At 50.0% G+C, this 21,133-nt stretch overlaps 2 protein-coding genes across 7 annotated transcripts in view; one reads left to right on the plus strand and one right to left on the minus strand.

Moving 5' to 3' along the window:
- Nucleotides 1-4,631, minus strand: part of SLC7A7 (solute carrier family 7 member 7) — a 32,596-nt gene extending 27,965 nt beyond the window's left edge. Inside the window, exons 1-2 of one of the 3 annotated variants that reach the window (XM_046008305.1) lie at nucleotides 4,477-4,631; nucleotides 2,806-3,345 (exon numbers count right to left, since the gene is read on the minus strand). In XM_046008305.1, coding sequence (XP_045864261.1) covers nucleotides 2,806-3,304 — 499 coding nt within the window. In that variant the 5' untranslated portion in view covers nucleotides 3,305-3,345; nucleotides 4,477-4,631. Of the gene's footprint in view, nucleotides 1-2,805; nucleotides 3,346-3,752; nucleotides 4,000-4,476 lie in introns of those variants that run through there. The other 2 variants (XM_046008306.1, XM_046008307.1) reach the window with 2 other exon arrangements.
- An 11,066-nt stretch (nucleotides 4,632-15,697) lies between these two features.
- On the plus strand, nucleotides 15,698-19,896 carry MRPL52 (mitochondrial ribosomal protein L52). 4 transcript variants are annotated; one of them, XM_046008313.1, is made up of 5 exons: nucleotides 15,698-15,779; nucleotides 15,887-15,944; nucleotides 16,047-16,114; nucleotides 18,919-18,983; nucleotides 19,341-19,896. In XM_046008313.1, exons 1-5 carry the CDS (start codon nucleotides 15,752-15,754, stop codon nucleotides 19,491-19,493), a joined length of 372 nt encoding a protein of 123 aa, XP_045864269.1. In that variant the 5' UTR covers nucleotides 15,698-15,751; the 3' UTR covers nucleotides 19,494-19,896. The 4 variants fall into 4 exon arrangements, with proteins under 4 accessions (XP_045864269.1, XP_045864270.1, XP_045864272.1 ...); XM_046008314.1 differs by having other exon boundaries at nucleotides 15,735-15,764; XM_046008316.1 differs by having other exon boundaries at nucleotides 15,735-15,779; nucleotides 18,919-18,990; nucleotides 19,341-19,450.
- Nucleotides 19,897-21,133: the final 1,237 nt, after the last annotated feature.

A 21,133-nucleotide genomic window follows, 5' to 3' on the forward strand; every position in this document is an offset into this window, starting at 1 on the left:
AGCACGGGGGTGCCCCACAGAGACACCCACATCTCCACAACAGTAAAAGCAGGGAGGCTGGGGGGAGCTGAGGAGTAAGACGAAGCAGTGGAAAAACCTGAGGCTGGCTGGATAGGGCTGACCCAGGGAGCAACTGCACCCGGTGCCAAAGGACTGCACCTCACAGCTGCTGCTGCTGCTGGGTAGTAGTCACTCCTTGAAATGACAGCAGCTCTGACCTTCTGCACAGTTGTGGCATGGAAAGGGTCTCCAAGGTTTCAGGCAAGGCCCTCCTTGAGGCACCTGAGGGATGCAGCTACAGAGGATCAGCTTCTCAGTACCTCCAGTGTGGCTTTGCTGACTGTACAGGCTTACATGCATTATTTATGAGACACAGCAAGAGTCAAGGGAGACTGAAAGAATCTAGACCACAGGGTGCCTGGGTGGCTCAGTCGGTTAAGCATCTGCCTTCTGCTCAGGTCATGATCTCAGGGTTCCGGGATCGAGTCCCACATCTGGCTTCCTGCCTCTCCCTATTCCTGTCTCTCTGATAAATAAATAAAATCTTTAAAAGAAAAAAAAAAAAAAGGCAGGAGAGGAGAGCTCCATGGGGCAGGCCGTCCTGCTCAGGGCGGGGAGCAGGAGCCCTGGGAACACCCTGTCCTGGCCCCGGCTAGCTCAGATGTGCACTCTGCTTCTCCTGGCTCCGCTGGTGTCTACGCAGCCTAAGGCTTGCCACCTTCCAAATTGGCCGAACAGTTGGATCAGACTGTCAAGTACTACACCCTGGAAGGGACCTAGAAGCACAACCACAGCAAGAGAATCTGGCTGATTCTAGGGAAGAAACATTAAGGAACAAGTCAAAGGGGATGCTACCGTAAGTTCTGTGGATGTGGACACCCTACAGATGCTACTGAACGTCCAAAATGTACATCATTGGGTAACTTCACCCGGATGACAGAGCAAAGTTAACCAAGCCTCCGGAAACTCTCATTACTACTGCTGATTCCAGCTCTAGCCGGTGGACCAGCTGCGTGATCCCAGCCATCTCAGCACCGGTGGTGGCTCTCATGTGTCACCTCTCCAAAGCGGAAGATGAAACACATTCTCAGAAGCCAAAGAAAGAAAAGACTGCTTTGGACCGAGGAGAAAGAAGCCAATGTGAACTGCTTCAACTGACAGAAACCTTCACCTAAAAAATAACTTTAATATACCTGTTTCCCTTTTCTAAGAATGCTTCTGTACTTTCTACTCCTAAACTCTTAGAATGTGCCTTTTGATCATCAATTTTTTTAATGTTCCATCACTACATAATACACTTATTGTAGGCATGATCTTTCAAAAATATATCTGGCTTTTGAGAGGAAAAAAAAAAAGGAATCTAGTCCACAGAAAAACTCATACAAATGCAACAGGATATTCACCGAAGCATTACCTGTACGATGGAAAAACCAGAACCAACGTTAAGTGGCCACTAACAGAGGACTGATTTGCTATGAAACATAGCCCTGAAATTACATGGAAGCCATGAAGCTTTTTTTAAAACAGTAGATCTCTAAGCAGAAAATGTCACTGGTAAATTCGCGGAAAAAAGCAAAAACTGTAGTATTATATGTTTATTATGATCCCTTTTTTTTTTCTTTTTTGTTAATTTATTTGAGAGAGAGAGAAAGCACAAGAAGTGGAGGGTCAGGGGGAGAAGCAGACTCCCTGCTGAGCAGGGAGCCTGATGTGGCACTCGATCCGGGGACTCCAGGATCATGACCTGAGCCGAAGGCAGTCACTTAACCAACTGAGCCACCCAGGTGCCCCTATGATCATATTTTTTTAAAAAATCAGAACAAAACTACACTTCTTGAAGGGCGCCTCGGTGATCAGTCAGATAAGCATCTGGTTCTTGGTCTAGCTGTGGTCTTGACCTCAGGGTCATGAGTTCAAACCCCACACTGGGCTCCATGCTGGGCATGGAGTCTACTAATTAATTAATCAATCAGTCAAAAGAAACCAAAACACTACACTTTTTTTTTTTTTTAAGATTTTACTTAGGGGGCGCCTGGGTGACTCAGTCATTAAGTGTCTGCCTTGGGGTTGGCTCATTTATTATAAATAAATAAAATCTTTTAAAAAAAAGATTCTCCTGTCAAAATCTTTTTTAAAAAATTAAAAAATAAAGATTTTTCTGTCAAATAAATAAAATCTTTTTTAAAAATTAAGATTTTACTTATTTATTTGACAGACACACACACACACACACACACAGAGAAAGGAAACACCAGCAGGGAGAGTGGGAGAGGAAGAAGCAGACTTCCAGCCCAGCTGGGAGCCTGATCCGGGCTCAATCCCAGAACCCCAGGACCACGACTTGAGCAGAGGCAGACCACCAACAACTGAGCCACCCAGGTGCCCCCCAAAACACTACACTTCTTAAAGGAATGAGAGAAAGTCACAAAGGGCCTACAAACTGCTAATGGGCCTCACATGGGAAAACAGGGGAAAGGTAAATTGTTCTTTGTTGTTTTGCTTGTTTTTGCTGTTTTTACACATTGCTACCATTTGAATTTTTACAGGAACCATACACGAATGTAAAAATAATACAAGGGGGCACCTGGCTGACTCAGTCGGTAGAACATTCAACTCTGGATTTCTACCCCACATTGGGGGATAGAGATGACTTAAAGTAAACTCTTTAAAAATACTACTAAATTAAAAACAAGAGTGTTTGTCGGAAGCATTCCCTTCCAGCTCCTTCTCCCTGGCTTCCTGAGCTCACATCCCCGCCTCCACCCAGGCGCTCTAGCCCACACCTCCTGTCCCGGCCCCACTCACAGATGCAGGCAGCGGCCAGCAGGCGCCCGGCAGCATACGGCGCGAAGCAGCTCGGGAAGATGGGCTGCACCATGTAGTTGGCAAAGGTGATGGCAATGATGGCCTGGCTGGTGGGCTCGATGATGAGGAGCGAGGTCCAGAGTCGGATGAAGGCAAGGAATCCCCCGAAGGCCTCGAGGATGTAGGCATAGCTGGCCCCAGATTTCTTAATGGTGGTGCCCAATTCCGCATAACAAAGGGCCCCAAAGACGGAGAAGAGGCCCCCGACAGCCCATATGACCAGGGAGAGGCCGAAGGAGGCACTGTACATGAGGACGCCCTTAGGGGAGACAAAGATGCCCGAGCCAATCATGTTCCCCACAATGAGGCACACGCCATTGAGCAGCGAGATCTCCTTCTTCAGCGTTACCTGCTCAGACCCTGGGCTGGCTTCATCGGCTGAAGGGGGGTTATCCCCCTCCCGCTGGGAGGCCACTTCATACTTAACGCCCTCGGCCATGGCAGAGAAGCAAGCTGTCACCAGCTTCTTGGCATCGCCTTCTAAGGAAGAAAGATAAAGAGATAGATCAGGGGCTGGCAATTACGTAGAACTCTTGCCCACAGTGGTCGATATGGGCAATGCACCCCACCCTGCCGAAGCTCAGAGAGCTCTCTCTGGCCTCCCACCTCCCACTAACCTCCTCTTCTCCAGCTGGCTCATTAAAATAACCCCAACTTAAATTGTCAAGGGAAGGCCCTCACGTCCTAGAGAGAAAAAAGCTGTTTCTCCTCATTAAGCTGGGGCTGCCCACCAGATTTACAGAAGAGAAAACTAAATCCTGGTTTTATCTGAGTCTGCTGTGATAAAAGGCAAGTTGGCAGTTCCCAGGTATAACCGTCATGATTTGAATCTGTGTTTTTCAGCCTCACCCCCAAACAAGCTGTCTTCCCTCTAATTTCAGCCTCACCTGTCACCTGTGCGCAGCTGCAACGTGAGGAACCAGCCTTGCAAGCAGCCCTTCTGGGTTCTCCTCACAAACTTCTCTCCCCCTCCCCCCCAAGGACACCGGCTCTAGCAAACCTAAAGGGAGGCGCTGGGGACCTCTTGCTGGAAACCTACAACTCTCCCCCTGACCAGGAAGCCGCTCTTAACCACCCTTAGGTGAAGTCAGCAGCCCTTGCAAAGCCCAAGCAGTACCGGCAACCCCCAACTCGCCCTGGAAGAAAGACGACAGATTAGTCTCTTTTCCTTGCTTTTCCTTCCACCTCTTTTCCGGGCCCCTAGTCTTCCAGGCCTCCTGCTGTCAATTTCCTCACATTAACAGAGACGCATCACCCAAAAGATTATGAATGAGAGAAGAGTGATCCAAAGGGACAGCCCAACCCCGAGATGACAGGAGACAGCTGATGACGGCTCCCCACCCAGGAGCTGCGGCTGGAGAGTCGGCACCCAAAGCCGCAAAGGCACCCAAAGACGCAAAGCCGAGGCCAGGAAGCCGCTGTAGTGTCCGCAGGTGCCGGCCCCACCCGAGGCGGTGGGGAGGAAGAGAGAGAGGCCTACCGCCCCGCCAGGGGAGAGGTCTAGCACCAGACGCCACAGGCGAGGAAGTCATTGGCCAAGGCAGAGCAGCACAGCAGGTGGGCGAGGTGGGCCCGGCGGAGGGGAATGGGGGAGGAGGGAAGCACACTCACACCCTGGACCCGGGTTCTAGCAGGTTCCGCTGGGCCGCAGCCACAAAGACGCAGCCTCTGGGAACTGTGGCCTGACCGCTCCTCCTCTTCAGCCAGCAGTAAAAGGAAAGGGCAGGCGAATGCTTATGGATTTAAATCAAATCGAGAAGTCATAGCAGGGGGAGAGGGAGGGGGAGAGGAGGGTTAAGCAACTGTCTGGGTCCAAGGTTCATGGGCCCTTCACATCTGCAAAAGGGGCAGCTAGGAGCTCCTGGCTCAGCACTTTCCGTGATAAGAAGGCACTCTCTCAGGAATCTCCTTTGTCAGCGCTGCTGGGGACTGACCGCCCAGAAGAAAGGACAGTCGCTGGGTGCGATTTCTGCAGCCCCGGGAAGCTGGCCCTCAGGCGATGAGCAGAGGACTGGGCTGGTGGCTGAGAAAGAACAACCCTCCGTCCTCCAGGCCCCACCCTAGCCCCGCTCCCCTCTCAGCGCCCTGCCCTATGAGAAAGGCAGGGAGGTGGCAAGGGTGCCACGAAGGCCTGTTGCTGTGCTGAGATTAGAGGAAGTGTAACTGCAGTCCCCACACTCGGTGGCCTCGTGACGGGTGTCCTAAGAGGAACTCTGCACACTTCCCCTCAATTGCCCCCAAATTTGAGCCATGACCCCAAGGCTGAGCGTCCAGCTATGTCCAAGGAAACAAGGTCAAGAAATGAGACTCAAACCCATGGCTGCATCCCCTCCCTACTCCTGTGCCCTTTCATCCTCAAAGGAAACCATCAATTCCTATAAACACCTTCACCATATACAAGTTTAGTCCAATTTCCTAAACGTATGGGGAAATAAGATTTCACTGAGCTATCCTGGACAGACAGGCCCGAAACAGACAGAGAAAGTTAAGCATTTTTTTTTGAAATCACATATTCTATCTTCATAATCTACTTCAGTCTGGTATTCTGGGTCTCTTTCACCAAGAGAAATACATCCTATCCGGTTCTGAAATAACCCTCTTTGGTTATTCTACAACCTGAGAATGAAGTCCTAAAAATCCCCCGGGGGGGGGGGGCTTATCTCTACCCTATATATTTGCATTAAAGATCCTTAGGTTTTTTTTCTTAACAGAGAGGAATATCCTGGTAGCCTTCCCAGAGATCATACTTCTCCCAAGCCATTCTCACAAATATCTGGAAATCCCTCCAGAGGAGCCTGTCCGTGTCTTCCAGCTGCCCCCCTCCATGCTCCTATAATGATAGCTGTCTTTTATGGAGCACTTACCCGGTGCCAGACACACCGCTAAGCCCCCAAATGCCTTATCTCAGCCAACCTTGCCTGCCACCCAGTGCCAGAATGCCAGACTAGCGAGGGGGGTGGAGAGGCTCTCCAAGTAGAGAGCTAGAAAACGGGCCGGTGCAATATCCCCCCCCCACACACAACTCCCACCCCCTCTGACCTGCTCAGACCTGCCCCACCGCCAGGCCTAGCCCTCAGACAGGAAAACGCTTTAGATGGCTCCCTCCTGAATTACCTGGGGGAGGGTGTGATTAGATTAAACAAAAAGCCTCTGCCATCCTTTAGCCTGCAGGCTAGGCTCAAGACTCGAAAAAAGCCCGTCCATCTCCTTCCCGGCTGCTCCTCCCCTTTCTCATCCGTCTGCAGGGATGAGAGGCAATCACCCAAGTCCTCTTGGCAGAGACGCTATTGCTAGGGTGCCCACGGCTTAGCAAACAAAAACACACGGAAACACATCATCCCGCCTGCCATTTTAAGACCACATTTACTGGCACCAAGGGGTGGACGGATGTCCTAATGGAACATAAAAGCAAGAAATGAAGGATGGACGAAGGAAGGGGAACCCGTGGGGAGGGTGGGGAAGAAGTGTGCAGGGTTCAGTCCCCTGCTGCGGGAAAGCGAAGTCCACATCAGGGAATCTTGAGACGGAAACCCACGGGGAGGGGGCGAGGCGGGGGAGGGCTGTGAAACCCACACTCCAGCGGACAGCACACCCTAGCGGCCTCTCCAGGAAGTGCTGCCAGTGGAATCTCCCTAGCCTGTTCAGTCTACACAAACGACAGAGGCGGCTGTCCTTCAGAGAAAAGATGCGCCCTCCTTCCCCAACCACGGCTTGGCACCGGAGGCTGTGGACAGGAAGACACCGTCTTTGGCACCTCACGTTCCTCCCGGAGACTCTGGCTCTCAGGAAATGCTTCCCATTCAGGCAGCCTGGGACCAGGAGCACCTTTCCCAGGGGACTCTCCCACCCTAGGCTTTACGGGAAAAACTTGTAGAGTCTGAAACCCTAGAAGATAGCATCATTCCTGATACACAGCACCTCGTCTTCTTCCTGCCTGAGGTGCATTCAACTCTGAGGACCTAGTGGAGGTTACAGGACAACACACTCATTCTACAGTCTATGGGTGAAGTTTCAGATTCAGGGGTTCAAGAAACACAGGCACAGGGCCCCCCAGTGTGCCATGCCCAGCACAACAGTCACTGAAGCCCTGTCCCCCAAACCCACCCATGAACGGCAACGCCAAAGCGTACTTCCTCCAGGAACCAGCCCGCAGTCCAGGGTCTTGGCTGCTGGGTCCAGCTCAAGTACTAAATGTGAGAAACCACTTTACCCCCCCAAACACCCCATGTCCTGCCTTCCTAGCTCCAACTGGCCTGTGCTGCCTCCCCTAACAACAGAAACAGAAAACAGTCACACTGTGGTTCAGCTGGATGCCCCCATCACCCCAGGCTAGAAGCTCAGCTCCTCCCTCCCCAGTTCTCCATTTGTTTTTCTATATCCCACTGTGGCTACGATAGTCCCTTTTAAAAAAAAAAGTGAAACAAGAAATTGTTTACTCCTGTGGCCAGGGCTCCCATTAGCGTAGGGCTGAAGCTTCTGGGCAGAGGGCTCTGCCCGGGGAGGGCCAGGACCAGGACCCGGACGGAGACACAACAGGCTCTTGGGTCTCCAGTGAGCCAGTTTTCAGGACGCTCACTACATCCTCCTCCAGCACTTCCCCTCTCGCCCATAGTCCCTCCTCTCCCACCTCTTACCTGTCCCGTGACCTTTGGGCAGGTGCGAGGAGGAGGGGCTACCAGCACGCTGGGGGGGCGGGGGAGGGGAAGGTGCTAGGAAGGGAAGCCGGCTAAGGCTCGAGCAGCAGCAGCTGTTGACTCCGAGGAGCAGAAAAGGCAGAGGGTGACGGGGACCGAAATGGAAAACAGGAAAACACATGTGTGACTCTGGCCGGCAGCGGGGAGGGGCCAGGGGATGGGCTGGAGCTGGGACTGCCTGGTCAGACCCAGAGGACCTCGTCGCCTGCCCTCTTCTAGGCACCTTCTCTACCCAGTCTCAGTGGCTCCTGTTCCCCTACCTCAGCTCTAATCTTTCTTGTTGCCCTACGTTTCCCAAGCCCTAAAGCTCTCCCAGCGACTGACAGTGCCTTCCTATTCGCCTGTTCCCCTCATTCCGTCTCCTACTCATCTCCCACTCACAAACTATCCTTGGTCCTGTGGAGGGCATCGGCTCCATCGTTAGGGCTCTGGAACTCAGCCCCTGTGGCAGGCAACACATGCAAGAAGACCTCTTGTGTGAGTACAGCCAGATGCCGCAGCACAAGCCCACTCACAGCTCAGGTCCCCAGTTGGTCCAGAGGAGGCACATGCCGCCTAAGAGCCAGCTCTGGCACCTTGGGCAAGCTAATGAGTTGGCACCCCTTCAAACCAGGATCCTTGAAATATCTGTTGAATGTCGACTTAGTGGAGGTGGAGGAATACCGATTCTTGGAATCAAAACAGGAAGACTCATTCTTCCTATTCTAAAGGAGAGCTTATTCTATGAATTCATTACATTCATTACATACAACTTTCTGAAGTAGTTTCTCAGTGCGCATATTAAACCATTTAAACTGTAGACAAGAGGGGCGCCTGGGTGCCTCAGTGGGAAGCATCAGCCTTTGGCTCAGGTCATGATCAGGCTCCCTGCTCAGCAGGAAGCCTGCTTCTCCCTCTCCCACTACCCCCCCTCCAACCCTGCTTGTGCTCCCTCGCTGGCTGTGTGTCTCTCTGTGTAAAATAAATAAATAAAATCTTTTAAAAATAAAAATAAAAATAAATCACAGACAAGAGCATAAACCTCTCAGGAAATCTCTCTGGGGGAATGGCACTTCACGGTGCATGGGGCATTTTCAGAATTCCAGCTGTGACTCCTGCCTCCCTACAACTACCCGCTGGCTAGTCTCAGGGCTACACCCTGCAACTCAGACCTGTACCTGCGTGTTGCAAAATTATCCTAGAGACAGACAGTCCAGGTAAGCAGTCAAGAGTTCTGTCTGCGGATGGGAGCCAACTTAACCGCTCACCAAGAGACAGAAATTGGAGTTCGTTGGCAACAAACGTCTGAATTCCTCCAAGGATCACTTAGTGCCTTTTTACACCCAGGCCACTGCTCAGATGGCCTGCCCCTTCATTCCCTTCTTGGGTCAGGCCCATGATGTACAAGACGGAAGTCCTGGGATGACCACCCTAACATGGCCCCCTTGACATGGCACCTGCAATGTCACTCCCACTCAAGCACCCTGGCCACCTCCTTGCTCTCGCCACACAACAGACATGCTTGGCAACATTGTTCATCCCTTCACTCACTCCATCCAGGACTGTGCTTAGACACCACACTACCACAGGCCTTCCCTGAGGAGTCTCTGAAGGCGCAACTTCTTCCCTCTTCATCGGTTCAGCATTCTGCACTTTTCTGCAAGGGCACCACCATTCAGAGCTCATTGCTCTGTTGGTTGTCATCTCCCTCACTAGAATGCAAGCCCCACCAGAGTGCTTGCTCTTCACCCTGTGCCCCCAGGGCAGAGCACATGCACACAGTCAAGAAAACTTGCTGGAAGAATAAATGAATGAATGAATGAACAATGCTGTTCCTGCTAGACTGACTTCCCAGGAGCCGGGGCTCTGGGAACCCCCTTGAATTTGCCCTTCTGGCCCACCTATGCTGCTGCTGGTCTGGCTCCTCAACTAAGCAAGGAGTATCTGGAAGTATTTATCCTTTTTGACAGTAATGGGTTGAAGGGAGAGGGCGGGTATGATTTTCAGTTTGACTGCGAGGCCTAGAATGGTTTGAAATGAATGTTTCGTTTCAGTCGCGGGAAAACAAAAAGCCATTATGGCACGCGCCCTCCGGGACCGCTGCTGTCCCACACTCCGGCTCAGGTGACCGGTCTGGGGGCGGCAGTAAGGCGGACGAGGCAGAGCGAGGCTGGGGCTCAGGTTCACGAGCGTGCAGGCGAGTTCAAGGGTTGAACCGCAAACCCTTAAGCGTGACCTCTTCCCGGACGCTGTCCCGCAGCCCTTCCCTTCCCGGTGACCCAGGCCACACACCTCTCCGCCTCCGCCCAGCGGCCGCCCGACCTCACCTTTGCCCCTCTCTCCCACGCTCTCCTCCTCCCCGCTCCGCCTCGCCTGACCCCGCCCGACCCTTAACGTCGCCCCGGCCGGTCCCTTTATTACCATCTTTCCCTTAACCCCAGGTTGTTCCGAGTCGGCAGCCCGGAGACCTTCCCAAATCGGACCCAGCCACTGCCCTCCCCCTATGCCCCTCTTAAGAGCTCGGTCGCCGCCAATGTCCAGGTCTGCCTTGGCGGGGGGGGGGGGGGGGGGGGGGGGGTCCTAGCCCACCCGGCGTCCCTTCCTTTCCTTCCTTACACCTAGCGGAGCAGCCCTCGTCCGGACTCCAGGAAGCCCGGGGCGGGGGGGAAGGGGGATGGTGTAGACGAAGGTTGCCAGGGTCCGAGAACCCAGGGGCCCCGCAACCCTCTCCCCTGCCCTCTCCTCACTCAGGTACAGCTGCGCTGCATGAAAGTGCCTGCAGATACCCTTAGACGCGTCCTCCACCCCAAGAACGCTCAGCTTCCTCTTCCCTCCCTCCCGATCCTGCTCGCGCTGGCTGCCCGACGGGGGTCCCGGCAGGAACCCCAAACCGTGGCAACCCCGCCTCCAGTCCCGAGACGCCAGGCTGAAACTCTCGAGGGCCTCTGGACTGCAAAGTCCGTGGGGGAGGGGGAAGGGAGCGGCGCCCGCCCGGATCCAGGGGAGGGGTCTCTCGGACGGACGTCTCAACTCCCCGCCCCCTTGGGGAGCTGTTGCATCAGCTCCGAGATCCCTAGCTAAAAGCAAGTGGTCTCCACCAGGCCGGGAAGGTGTCGACAGTAGAGCCGCCGCCAGGAGGCAGCACTTAACCAAAAATAGCCTGTCTTAGGGTGCCAAAGAGGTTGGAGTCCCCAAAGCATCTTTCCGTCTAGAGAGTCCTACTGACAGCGTGGACACAACAAAAGAGGTTGTTGCTGGGCTGATTCAAGGAAAGGGATCTGGAAACACTCCTTTCACCATGTTTTGTTTTGTTTTGTTTTGTTTTAAGATTTTATTTATTGGGGCACCTACGTGGCTCAGAGGGTTAAAGCCTCTGCCTTCGGCTCAGGTCATGATCCAGGGGTGCTAGGATCTAGCCCCACATCAGGCTCTCTGCTCAGCAGGGAGCCTGCTTCCCTTCCTCTCTCTCTGCCTGCCTCTCTACCTACTTGTGATCTTTGTCAAATAAATAAATAAAATCTTTTTTTAAAAAAAGATTTTATTTATTTATTTGACAGACAGAGAGATCACAAGTAGGCAGAGAGGGTGGGGGGTGGTAAGCAGGCTCCCTGCTGAGCAGAGAGCCCGATGTGGGGCAAGATCCCAGACCCTGAGATCATGACCTGAGCCAAAGGCAGAGGCCTAACCCACTGAGCCACCCAGGTGCCCCCTTTCACCATGTTTTAAGGCTAAAAGATGACTTCTAAATACTATGATTTTTTTTTTTACACCTTCCAGTCAAACTCCAGCATTTTTAAAGCCAGCATTGTCACTCTGCAGAGATTCACAAAGAGCCACCCACCTCAAAGTCCAGTGTAGTGGAAAGGCACACAGCTGAGACACTTCCCAGCTGCCAGGCAAGAAAAAAGAGTGCAGTCCAAGGTCATAATTTACCCATCTTGGAAGCTGGATGATTTAACACAAAATTTAGCCGGAACTGATTTAGCAGCCATGGGAAAAGAAAGGGAATATGTTACCAATAAATTATGTGATAAGGAAATAATAAGCAAAGAAATGTATTGTGTGAGGGCTAGCCTTTAGCTCCCACACTTCCTGCATGGGGTGACAGTGATTTAATTGCTGAGCTGTCCTAAGGAGGAAAATAATGAAAGAATGTAAAATAAGCCACTTCCCAAATAGTTTGCTCTTCTCGAAACTTCACTTTGGTGAAAAGCATGCAAAAAGGAGAACAAGTTACAAAATGACATGGAGGGCGCCTGGGTGGCTCAGTGGGTTAAGCCACTGCCTTTGGCTCAGGTCATGATCTCAGGGTCCTGGGATCGAGTCCCGCATCGGGCTCTCTGCTCAGAAGGGAGCCTGCTTCCCTCTCTTTCTCTCTCTGCCTGCCTCTCTATCTACTTGTGATCTCTCTCTGTCAAATAAATAAATAAATAAATCTTTGGGAAAAAAATGACATGGAATTGACCACCCTGAGTCAGCTTCACTGACATTTTCTCCAATGCCATTATTATTCATCTCAACAATTTAAAAAAGCACCTAATTTCCCAGGGACACCTGGCTGGCTTAGTCAGTGACTCTTGATCTCGATCTCAGGGTCCTGAGTTTGAGTCTCACGTTGGACACAGAGATTACTTGATTCAAAAATTTTTTAGGGGCACCTGGGTGGCTCAGTGGGTTAAAGCCTCTGCCTTGGCTCAGGTCATGATCCCAGGGTCCTGGGATGGAGCCTCACATCAAGCTCCCCTGCTCCTCAGGAAGCCTGCTTCTCCTTCTCCCACTCCCCCTGCTTGTGTTCCCTCTCTCACTGTCTCCCTCCCTCTCTGTGTCAAATAAATAAATAAAATCTTTTAAATAAACAAATAAATAAAAATTAAAAGCACCTAATTCTCAGAGCAGTGCCCTTGTACAAAAGTCACTGGGCAAAACATGAGTAGACAACAAAGTATTAAAACCAAATACAGGTTTGACGCCCTTGAGAGGCAAAGAGTTTAAGAGAGGAAAGACATGAAGCTCAGGTTCCTGATCCTTCTCATTGCTCTTAACGCCAGGCTTTCCCAGATGAAGTCAAGAGGCCGAAAGACATCTAGTTTGGGATAAGGAAGCTGCTTTCCTGTTGCTTGAGTCTAGTGAAGTCATTAAAGAGTGCTGTCCACTTGCCAGACACCCCCCCCCCCGCGCCCCCGCCACAGTGTTCCATGAGGTCGCTGAGAATGCTGCTGATGTTAGCTGTCAGCACTAATGTTCCTTCTCTCTCGCTCTCAAAATCCTAACCCATATTTCCTGCTATTTACAACCCACGGGCTGTCCACATCACACCAACCACGTCAAAGGCTGAACTTGTCTTCCTTCCAAAGACCTTTCCCCTCCCAGATTTCTCAGTTTTCCCAATTAAACTTCCCATCCTACCCCCAAAGTTCTCCAGCTCTGACTCCTTGACTCCCACAGCTATTAAACTATCACATGCATTCATTCCTGCCTTCGGAACTTACATGGTTCACGGTATTTGTTCACCTTATTGTGTGTGCCCTCTTTTATAATTTGGCGTCCCCCTAGTGTGTGAGCTTCTGGGAGGTAGGAGTATTGCTGCTTCGATTACTTTCTATCGTGTTGGTGGTAGTCCAGCTTGTCATCTTTCCTATCAATCTTGAATGTTGACACTAAGGTTATTTTTCCGACCCTTACCTTCTACTGTTTGACTTGCCAACTGTGAACTATGGAATGGGATTCCAGGTGCTGTCTACCTCAGCCGTGTATCTCAGAACCAGCCAAAGGTATATGAAGCCAGGCCCGGGAAAGTGGCCTTCAATCATGATTGCAACTGTAAAACAATAAATCCACAGCCACGTTTTGATTAAATTTCCTGATCTCTGAAAACTATAAGCAATCTGTACAGTGATTGCTTCCTGGACTGTCTTATCTACTTTACAGGTTTTTATGAAAATCATGTGAAATCATTTATATAGAAATGTTTCCATAAGTGAAAATGAAGTGTATGAAGTTAAGACGGTGATAGTTCTTTATTGTCCTACTGCCCTTGCTTCATTTTGGGGATCCATCTTTTGGCTTAGAGCCAAGGTTCTTCTGTTCCCATCCTTTCTTCTGGTTCAGCCCCAGCCTATACCATTATTGTTATTGAAACAGCTGCTTTTACTTCTTAAACCAGGATCCACCCTTCCCCTCTTTCAAAGCACAGCTCCGAGCCACCTCCTGTGGAAAAACTTCCCAGTCCTGCAGAAGGAAGTGATAAACTCCCAGATAGGCCACAGCACCACTCCCTCAGTTTCCCCCCATCCCCCCGTGTTAAGTGTCTAGCCTAGCACAAAATAACTTCTGTAAGAGCTTCATCATTTATAAAGCATTTGCTCTCACATTATCATTTTTAATGTTTTCAGACATGTGATATGTTAAGGGTTTTTTTTTTAATGAAGAAATTAAGAATAAACGAATTCCCCAAGACAAATAATGATTTAAAAAGAGGGAAGGAATCACAGATCTGGGTTTACTATGTACAAATACAGCATAGTCCCACCTTATCCACAGAGGATACTTTCCAAGAACCCCAGGGGATGTCTGAAATCGTGGATAGTACCAAACTCCATATATTATGGGTGTTTTTTTTTCCTATACAGACATACCTATGATAAAGTTTAATTTATCAATTAGGCACAGGAGATTAACAACAATAATTAAAAATTATAACAATATACTGTAATAAAAGTTATGTGAATGTGGTCTCTCTCAAAATATCTTCTTGTACTGGGACACCTGGGCAGTGTAGTCAGTTAAGCACCCTACTTTTGGTTTCTACTCAGGTTCTGATCTCAGGGTGGTAAGAATGAGACCAGTGTCTAGCTCCGCGCTCAGCACGGAGTCTGTTTGGGATTATCTCTCCTCCTCCCTCTACCCCCCACACTTGTGCTTTTTCTCTCTCTCAAATAAATAAGTAAATAAATCTTTAAAAATATATCTTATTGGACTGTATTCATCTTTCTTTTGTAGATGATAAGATGAAGAGAGGTGAATGATTTAGGCATTGGAACTTAGCGTTAGACTACTATTGGCCTTCCCATGATTTGTCAGAAAGACTGGGGCGCCTGGGTGGCTCCGTGGGTTAAGCCTCTGCCTTGGGCTCAGGTCATGATCCCAGGCTCCTGGGATGGAGTCCTGCATCGGGCTCTCTGCTCAGCGGGGAGCCTGCTTCTCCCTCTCTCTCTGCCTGCCTCTCTGCCTACTTGTGATCTCTCTCTCTGTCAAATGAATAAATAAAATCTTTAAAAAAAAAAAAAAGAAGAAAGAAAAGAAAAAAAATAAGGACTGTTCTGAGCCAGCAAGATCCCACTTGTGAATGACTCTGCGACAAGAATCTATTTGACCTTCCCTGCCCACCTGCATCTATTCACCCACCTTTGCCCCTCGTCTTCCTTATATAAATCCCAAAGTATTTTTGGACTTTGGAGACAGTCTCTGAGACACTAGTTTGCTGTCTTCCCAGTGTTGGCCTCACACTGAAATGAATTCCTTTATTACTTCACCATCAGTTTTTCAGCCTTTGGATTTTGTCAGTGGCAAGTGGCTGAACCTAGTCTGTTCGGGATCCCTGCGGCCAGGTGTTCTTGCACCCCTGTGCTCCCTCTACAATCTCAGCGGTCTATTACAGTAATGTGTGTGATTATTTTTGTCTTCTCTCTCTAGACCCGGAGCTCTTATCAGAATAGTGATGACGTCTGTTTTGCTCTCCATAGAATCCCCAGCACCTAATAAAATGCTTGTCACATATAAGCTCTTCAATTTTGTTGAATAAATAAGGGCTGAAACCCAGATTTTCTTATTCATTCTAGATTTGACTCTTAGGCTGGGAAAAACGTTACAGTGATGAGGAAGAAGGCAGAATGAGGTAAATACTCCTCTAAGACAAAGACATATATTCTGAAGGACTAGACATCGCTGCACAGAGGTGGCTGGAGCAGTTCCAAATGGTTCAGTCTAGGACACAACTTCCACACAGGATGTAATCATTACTGGCGATTCACACGCAGACCAATCACTCTGCCCCAAAAACTCCGGTCGCAGTTTTGTCCTCTTTTCCGTACAGTGCCCCAAGATGGCGGGGCCCGTGATTGAATCCCAGATTCAAGATGGCGGCTTCCGACTTCCCCTGCAGCGTCGCGCGTAGCCACCGAGGCCACGCCCACTTCCGACGCCGCGGCCTCAGTATGGCTGCTTTAGGTTCTCTGCTCTTGAGTAAGAGGGTGTGGGGTCGGTGGGCTCGGGAGCCCGCTGGGGCAGGTCTAGGACCCCTGAAATGCCTCCATGGCCTCTGCTCCAATTCTGCCCTGTTTTTCCTGCAGGTGTCCGGAGGCTGCACAGCAGTGTGGCGGCTCGGGCGGGTAGCCAGTGGCGACTCCAGTGAGTGCCGGTCTAGTGCGGGTCTGGGGGGTACTGGGGCGCGGGGTACTGGGAAGCCGGAAGCTGGGCCGAATCCTCACCCGACTATTTTTCTCCACCCAGGCAGGGCCTGGCTGCCAACCCCTCCGGCTACGGGCCCCTTACGGAGCTCCCAGACTGGTCTTACGCGGGTGAGCGCTGACCTGACAGTTAACTCAGTTTCTCCCAGAGGGGACGCCCGTGGACGGAGCGAGGCGGGGGGGTGAGAAGGGGGTCGAGGTGGGCATGTGTCTGAGTGGCCAACGTACTGAACTTTGGGGGTTTTTTTAATTTTTATTATTTGAAAACAAATTTTTTTAATTTATTTGGCAGAGAGAGACAGAGTGAGGGAAGGAACACAAGCAGGGGGAGTGGAAGAGGGAGAAGCAGGGTCCCCACAGAGTAGGGAACCCCATACGGGGCTCAGTCTCGGGAGTCTGGGATCATGACCTGAGCCGAAGGCAGATGCTTAAGGACTGAGCCACCCAGGCGCCCCTGTCCTGAACTTTATATTTGGAGTTCTGGGGAAGGAGCCCAGTTGTTTGTTTTGTAAATTAAACTACGCCTAAGGAAAGTAAAGCTAGCTCGGGATCTTCTGAGGATGAGCAGAAGATAATTCTAATTTGGGACACCCCGGTGGAGGGAGTGATAAGATTTTTATGTTTCTCGTGGTGGAATGGTTTTTAAAAAGTTAGAAAGACTCAACGTTCAGTGTGGTGAGTACATTGTTGAAAATTTGGTACCAAATGCAAGGAGAGCTCTTTGAAAACCTGCCTAAATGAACATCACAGAGAGAGGGGTTAGAAGGGTGAGGATTGAGAATGGAGAGCTCCCTTCAGAAAAGTTTCTTCTCTTTACTGGGGGTGGGGGGAGGGGAAGGAAAAGGAAAGAAAGAAAATATAGATAGCTATTACTCCTAGAAGAGAGGGATGGATCTTAGAAAAGTTGAAGCCACTCCCCACTCCCAATATGGGACTCCAGTTTACAGGTGGGAAAATTGAGGCCTCCGAGTTCCTGTGATCACACAGCTAGGTGGGTTTGATCACAGATCAAGAACTAGAACTGGGTATGGGCAAGGTCCTCTTCCACAGCACAGAGACCTGGATACTCATACCCTATTGGGTTCTTTAGGAGTATGATCCCGTGAAGGATGGTAGAGATTCTTTCCCCTTGTTACTTACTGCAGGAAACCCAGCATCTCCTAAAAGTAGTATGGAATATTGGAAAGACTTGAATTGATTCTTATTTAAGATTTCTCTACTTGCTGATACTGTGGTCTTGGACATGTTACTTAATTGTACCTCTCCGTTTCCACAAAACTTTTGGGCAGAGTTTTCACTGTTTCTTACTTTGTAGAAAGTAAGTGTCCTTTTTTTTCCTCTTCATTATAAACAACTTAAGGTCAGATACTATGTTTTTCACCAAGTCAGCAGATATTTGTAGAATTTGTATGATATGCTTGTGTGCCTGCACTGTACTACAGTGAAACCTAGGGACATAATCTGTAAAAGTCTAGCTGGGAAAACAGCATGGACATTTTAGAAAATAATGGGGGTGCCTGGGTGGCTCAGTCGGTTAAGCGTCTGCCTTTGGCTCAGGTCATGTGTCAGGGTCCTGGGATTGAGCCCCATATTGGGCTCCCTGTTCAGTGGGGAGTCAGCTTCTCTCTCTGCCCCTCCCCCCACTGATGCTGTCTCTCTGTCAAATGAATAAAATCTTAAAAAATAATAATACTTCAGTGTTCCACCCCTTTCTAAAAGAATTTGAGATAGCCAAATAAGGCAAAAAAAAAAAAAAAATAGTACAATAATAGTCCCAAGGCAACTAAATGAATATTAAATCACTGGTAGGCACTTTTTAAAAAGGATTTATGTATTTTTTTTTAAGATTTTATTATTTTATTTATTTGACAGAGAGATCACAAGTAGGCAGAGAGGCAGGCAGATAGAGAGGAGGAAGCAGGCTCCCTGCAGAACAGAGAGCCTGATGCGGGGCTCAATCCCAGGACCCTGAGATCATGACCTGAGCCGAAGGCAGCGGCTTAACCCACTGAGCCACCCAGGTGCCCCTTTTATGTATTTATTTAAGAGAAAGAGGGAACAAGCCAGAAAGACTGCAGGCAGGGGAGGGGTAGAGGGAGAGGGTAAAGCAGACTTCCTCCTGAGCAGGGAGGCTAATGTAGTGAGTTCCATCCAGGGACTCCAGGATTGAGACCGGAGCCAAAGGCAGATACTTAGCCAACTGAGCCACCCAGGCACCCCGACAGGCACTTCTTTCAGGAGAGAGCTCACAGAGTTGAAGAGGTCTGAGGAGGATTTCTGGGCAGGTAGGGTTTTAGGGGGGCCTAAGTACGAGAACTGGGCTGAAAGGAAAGGAAAAGAGAGCATTTCATTGAGGAGTGAGATGGAATTTAGCAAAGACTCACGATGAATAGAACAGTGATCAGATTGCCTGAGTGGGGGGTTTCTAAAGATAAAACAGGAGAGGGGCACCTGGGTGGCTCAGTCGGTTAAGCACCGGACTCTTTATTTTGGCTTAGGTCATGATCACAGTTGAGATCCTGAGACTGAGTCCCAGAGAGAGCCCCACGTGGGGCTCTGCACTCAGCAGGGAGTCTGCCTGAGAGTCTCTCCCTCTGCCCCTCCCCCTGCACAGCCTCTCAAATAAATAAAAACTTGGGGGGGTGGAGATAAAACAAGAGATTCAGCCCTACAAAGGACCATTCCGGGATAACGAGGGGTAAGTGAAATAGAGTAGGACTATGCCTTAGAGTTTATTCTTGGCATACCTTACCCTTGACACTGAGGGATGGGTTTTTGGAGAATGAAGCCACCCTGGGTATAAAATGGGAGAGAGGAAATAGCGACTGTTTCTTCCCTTGTTCCTATCCCAGTGCCTTCACAGGGTGCTGCCAGCCATCTCTAATACCTATCTTTTTCTTCACTTCCATCTACAGATGGCCGCCCCGCACCTCCAATGAGAGGCCAACTTCGAAGAAAAGCCCAAAGGGAGAAGTTTGCAGTGAGTGGCTAGAGCCCAGTCAGGGCAACCTGTGTGTACTGGGAGGGAAAAAATGTACATTTTAATTTGGCTTGAGCTGTGCTGACACCTAAACTCACATGTGCCCCCTTCACCAGCATTTTAACAGCTGGGAGAAGGGAGGAAGAGAGTGGGGCACTCCCAGGGTGGGAACCAGTAGAAGCCGTTCTGCCACCCATTTTGCCTCCTCCACTTCCCATTCCAGGACCCAGTCCCCTTCCCCAGTCAGCAGTGTCATTTTCCAGCTGAAACCTCCAGCTTTGATCTGTGAGTGAAAGGATATATGGTGCAGAGCTCCAGCCCCAGATGTTATCCACCCTGTTTTCCTGTCTGTTTCAGAGACGAGTTGTACTGCTGTCACAGGAAATGGATGCTGGATTACAGGCATGGCAGCTCAGGCAGCAGGAGAAGTTACAGGAAGAAGAAAGGAAGCAGAAAAATGCTCTTAAACCCAAAGGGGCTCTCCTGCAGAACCCACGACCAAATCAATAAAAAGCAGTTCCTGTCTCCCTTTCCCGGCCTCTCTGGCTTTCTTCTCTATCACCTACATGCCTCATCCCAGCCAGAAGAGAGAGCCTTCACGTTCCCCATCTGTCTTCAGAGCATGAGAGCTTGGACACCGGGAAGAACCACCTGTAAGATCACTGCCTGGAGGAGCTGGCCTAGTGCCCTCATCCCTGGCTCCATTCCAGTTCAGTGGAATCTTGCTCTGGGATCCTTCCCAGCCTTTGCAGGCCATAGGACTAGCCCAACTGAGAACAGCAGCTGCTCTCCATACATGAAAATGGGGCAGCAGCTCTCCTGGTTTTAGCTCCGCACTCGGGCCTTTAACTGCCTGTACACAGCTCAGACTGCATGCAGTTACTCATTTAATAAATGTTTTGATGAAAAAGGCTTTCCGGCTGAGGTCCATTTCTTGGCAAGCAACTGGTGTCAGTGTTCCTAAACTTCAGATGGATGGCCCAAGACGCTACCCCCACTGGGAAGGCTGACATGGGAAGAACCAGACTTGGGTGTTGCATGTCTGAAGAGTAGGATCTTGAGGTTTCTGTGGTTCTGGCTGAATTCCAGAGCCTGGTCAGAGAGAGATCTACACCTCTCCACCCCAATTTGTGTAGGGGAGCCCTGGAGGTGCTCAGCCCCCAATCAGTCATTGTGGCATAGGTATCCAATATCCATGTGTATCTCCCACAAACCCATAAGCTGCCCAGGACCCAGGGAAACCTTTCCTGTTACTGATCATAGATTCTGGGAGAAACGGGCCTTTGCTCCCATTACAATACAGAACACTGGGCTTTCTTTCCATTTTTCTGCCACAAACTTGTAATAGTTCCAGATCTCTAGTATTGCTGGAGCTTCTTACCTGACCTCAATTCTTTCCAGCCTCCTTTATTCCTTGCCTGGCTTTCTTTCCCCCTACTACCTACTTCCTCTCTCGCTGACCAATGCAATTCTGGGATCTTAGATTTCGCTGATGGTCGAGTTTTCTGTCTCCCACACTTTTCCTGCTTCTGTTGGGCTGCTTTTCCAGATCTCACTCTCAGCCTCTTATCTGTCTCTTCCCCACTGTCAGCTTCAGCTCTCCCTCCCCCCTTCCCTGCATACCTCCACCTTTTGTTCTCTGTTTAGTCAATTCATAAACATTTTACTCCTCAAGAAATTGCCTTTTTTCACTGTAGAGGGGAAAACCAAAGTCCAAACTCCCAATCTCTCTTGTCTAACAGTTTCCCGGAACTTGATTTGCCTTTCCCCACATTCCATGGCCTTGCACTTCCTTCCTCCCAAGACAGTATAAGGAGTAGCCAGATTGCAAATGATGGTGTTTAAGGCAGGGCATTTGCCTTTTCTGCAAGGACGGGACCAGTGTGGCTGTGGAGTTGGTTGGTCGGTAGTTGGGTTTTGTTACTATTGCATGTTTGGGGCAGGATAGGGATGGAGGTGGTTGTCAAGAACAAGGGGCAAATGTTTCAGTTTGGTTGAGCCACAGGTCCCAGCAGACAATCTCCAACCCAGGTGTGGTGGACATGAAGACCCCCACCACCAGCATCCCAGACTCTCAACTTGTCCGCCTGGGACACTGAGCCTCCCAGTACTTCCCACTCTGAGGTGAGACAAACGCTGAATACCAGGGG

This window comes from Meles meles, chromosome 6 (assembly GCF_922984935.1).
Source record: "Meles meles chromosome 6, mMelMel3.1 paternal haplotype, whole genome shotgun sequence".
Taxonomy (NCBI): Eukaryota; Metazoa; Chordata; class Mammalia; order Carnivora; family Mustelidae; genus Meles; species Meles meles.

What these genes read in the sequence shown, in the direction of transcription:
- MRPL52 (XM_046008313.1), top strand. Translation starts at nt 15,752, where the DNA reads ATGGCTGCTTTAGGTTCTCTGCTCTTGA. An exon ending in TTTAGGTTCTCTGCTCTTGA is followed by an intron (nt 15,780 to 15,886) that starts GTAAGAGGGTGT and finishes TTTTTCCTGCAG; the next exon opens with GTGTCCGGAGGCTGCACAGC. An exon ending in CCCAGACTGGTCTTACGCGG is followed by an intron (nt 16,115 to 18,918) that starts GTGAGCGCTGAC and finishes TTCCATCTACAG; the next exon opens with ATGGCCGCCCCGCACCTCCA.